The sequence below is a fragment of the Lathyrus oleraceus genome, chromosome 5 (assembly GCF_024323335.1).
Source record: "Lathyrus oleraceus cultivar Zhongwan6 chromosome 5, CAAS_Psat_ZW6_1.0, whole genome shotgun sequence".
Classification (NCBI taxonomy): Eukaryota; Viridiplantae; Streptophyta; class Magnoliopsida; order Fabales; family Fabaceae; genus Lathyrus; species Lathyrus oleraceus.
This window is the reverse complement of record NC_066583.1, coordinates 277,142,615-277,144,936: the sequence shown is the minus strand read 5'-3', so window position 1 is coordinate 277,144,936 and position 2,322 is coordinate 277,142,615. Positions and strand designations below refer to the sequence as shown.

Genomic DNA, 2,322 nt, shown 5'->3' with positions numbered 1-2,322 from the left:
TAAAGGGCCCCTGGTATAATTAAGTCTATTTTTTTCAAGACATCCTCAAATCTTTCAAATTCTAATCTGACTCGGTCTAATTATAAGCCCTATAATTCTTACTCCATCTATCCATTATCAAGTTCAAGTAATACAGCCTTAAAGTTTATTTTTGAAGGGCTATGTCTGAAAATAACATTTTAGGCTCAATGTTGTCTTTAAATGCTTAAATATAATCCACACCAATGCTTGATTATGACTTCACTATTAATTCCTTAAATAAAGAGACTTCCTAGGTTACATAACAGTGAAGAATAGAAACAGTTAACACAATTACAGAGAGAAATGTAAAGAGATCAAGGTGATCATTTGTCACAACATAGCCAACCACTAGTAGATTGAAATAAATGAGCATGAACATATAAGAAACTGCACAATCTCATGTAATTCTCATGCTAGGTTGAAATCCAAACACAGTTAACCCTCCATCAACACAGATAACTTGTCCAGTGATGTAAGATGCAGCAGGCAAACAAAGGAAAGTCACCAAAGACGACACTTCTTCGGGTTCTGCAATCCGCTTAAGAGGAGTTCTAGACAAAATATCATCCACAAACTTCTGGTTTTTAAATAACTACAAAATGTAACCAAAAAAGTTTGATCAAACCCATCTTTATACACAATCAATACAGAAAGTCAGAAACGCTATCTTTATAGGGAGCAAGAAAATTACATGTTCAACAAGTGGAGTTCTGGTTGCCCACGGCACAACGCAGTTGCTCCTTATGTTGTCTTTTGCCCATTCACAAGCCAGATTTTTTGTAAACTGATTAATCGCAGCTGAAAATTCAATGGACGAAAAACAATGTTTAGTACTTTTTTGTTAATCACAGTTACATGAAAGGAAAAATTGAAGATGAGTGTAGAACTCACTCGCCTTTACTTGCTGCATAAACAGATCCAGTGCCTAAGCTCACTACACCTGCAACAGATGAAATGAACACAATGCTTCCATTTCCAGATTCTTTTAGAAGAGGATATGCAAGTTGGCATAGATGGAATGCGGAGTCTAAATTAACTGTCATCAGCTCCGAATATTCTTCAGCAGTGTATTCGACTGTCGGCTTTCGAAAGTTTGTTCCGACATTATTCACCTAAAGCATAAAAATATGCACATATGTATGATTCATGACACGAGAGCAAACATCAGAGATGTTGAGCGATTCGAGTTTGAGTGCTTACAAAGATGTTGAGCTTGCCATTGAAGGTGGAGGAAACTTGTTGAACAAGATTCTCTCTCTGTGGCCGAGAGCTTACATCACAGACAGAACCTGTGACTGAAAAGCCTTGACTCTGCCATTGTTGTAAGCAGTTATTGAGCTCTGGTTCAGTCCTTGAACAAGTGTAGACAGTAGCACCAAATGAAGCTAGATCATTCACTATGGCATGCCTAAACAAAGTTTCAAATTAAGGGATGGACCAAAAAATATATAATTAAGTTTCAAATGATACTTTTCTTTCTTTTTTTATTGAAAAATATTGATACTTTTCCTATAATATTGTACATATATATTTTTCCTATTTTAAACTACATAAATAACATTTTCCTAGTTTTATGTAAAAATCACTTTAGGATAGCAATGGTATAATTAAACATATATTTTAAATTGTATATATTAGCTTAATTGTACTTTTATTTTATTTAAAATTCGCAGGTATAGTTACCAATCCCATATGCACAAGTACAACAACATAGATGAAAATCCTTTGGAAGCAAAAAAAAAAACATAGATCTAAATAAACAAAGCATGATGCAGAGTTGAGGATGTAATAAATAATAATAAAATGAAGATCTAGAGGGAAAGAGAAAGATGAAAACCCGATCCCACGAGTGCCGCCGGTTACAAGAGCTGTCATTCCGGTGAGAGACCATCTCTGTCCTCCTTTGTTTTGTGCTTCTACTGCTGTCATTTTGCATTCAAAATTCAAATCCCTGCCTCATGTGTTCTTCTTATGCCTATATTTGTTGGTCAACACTACTTTGCACATCCAAACAAACAAATCCAACTATTTTTCTTTTTAAATAAATCAATACACTATACTTGTGCCCCATGGCTTGAAATATTAATTATCTAAGATTTTTATATTAAATAGTTGTTTTGATATAGACCGGATATACGACTTGAATACGAGTGAATCTTTATGTTATTTTTGGATTGATGGAAAATGATGGAGTGGAGCAGAATAAAATGGTATAAACTTACATGATGAAATGCATTTCATCTCATTCCATCACTTTTTATGTCCTTTGATTTGGGTGAAATAAGAAAATTGTTTTATTCC

The 2,322-nt window shown here is 34.1% G+C and overlaps 1 protein-coding gene across 1 annotated transcript; it reads right to left on the bottom strand.

Annotated features, from left to right (window-relative positions):
* Window positions 1-228: 228 nt before the first annotated feature.
* On the bottom strand, window positions 229-2,074 carry LOC127083856 (tropinone reductase homolog At5g06060). Its single transcript, XM_051024197.1, has 5 exons — window positions 1,859-2,074; window positions 1,222-1,429; window positions 917-1,133; window positions 713-819; window positions 229-613 (listed from the first exon to the last, which is right to left on the bottom strand). The coding sequence occupies exons 1-5, from the start codon at window positions 1,948-1,950 to the stop codon at window positions 419-421; spliced, it is 819 nt and encodes a 272-aa protein (XP_050880154.1). The 5' UTR covers window positions 1,951-2,074; the 3' UTR covers window positions 229-418.
* Window positions 2,075-2,322: the final 248 nt, after the last annotated feature.

Coding starts and splice junctions, on each gene's coding strand:
- LOC127083856 (XM_051024197.1), bottom strand. CDS start 1,950: ATGACAGCAGTAGAAGCACAAAACAAAGGAGGACAGAGATGGTCTCTC. Junction 820..916: donor TGTTTATGCAGCAAGTAAAG/GCGAGTGAGTTC, acceptor TTGAATTTTCAG/CTGCGATTAATCAGTTTACA. Junction 614..712: donor GAACTCCACTTGTTGAACAT/GTAATTTTCTTG, acceptor TACATTTTGTAG/TTATTTAAAAACCAGAAGTT.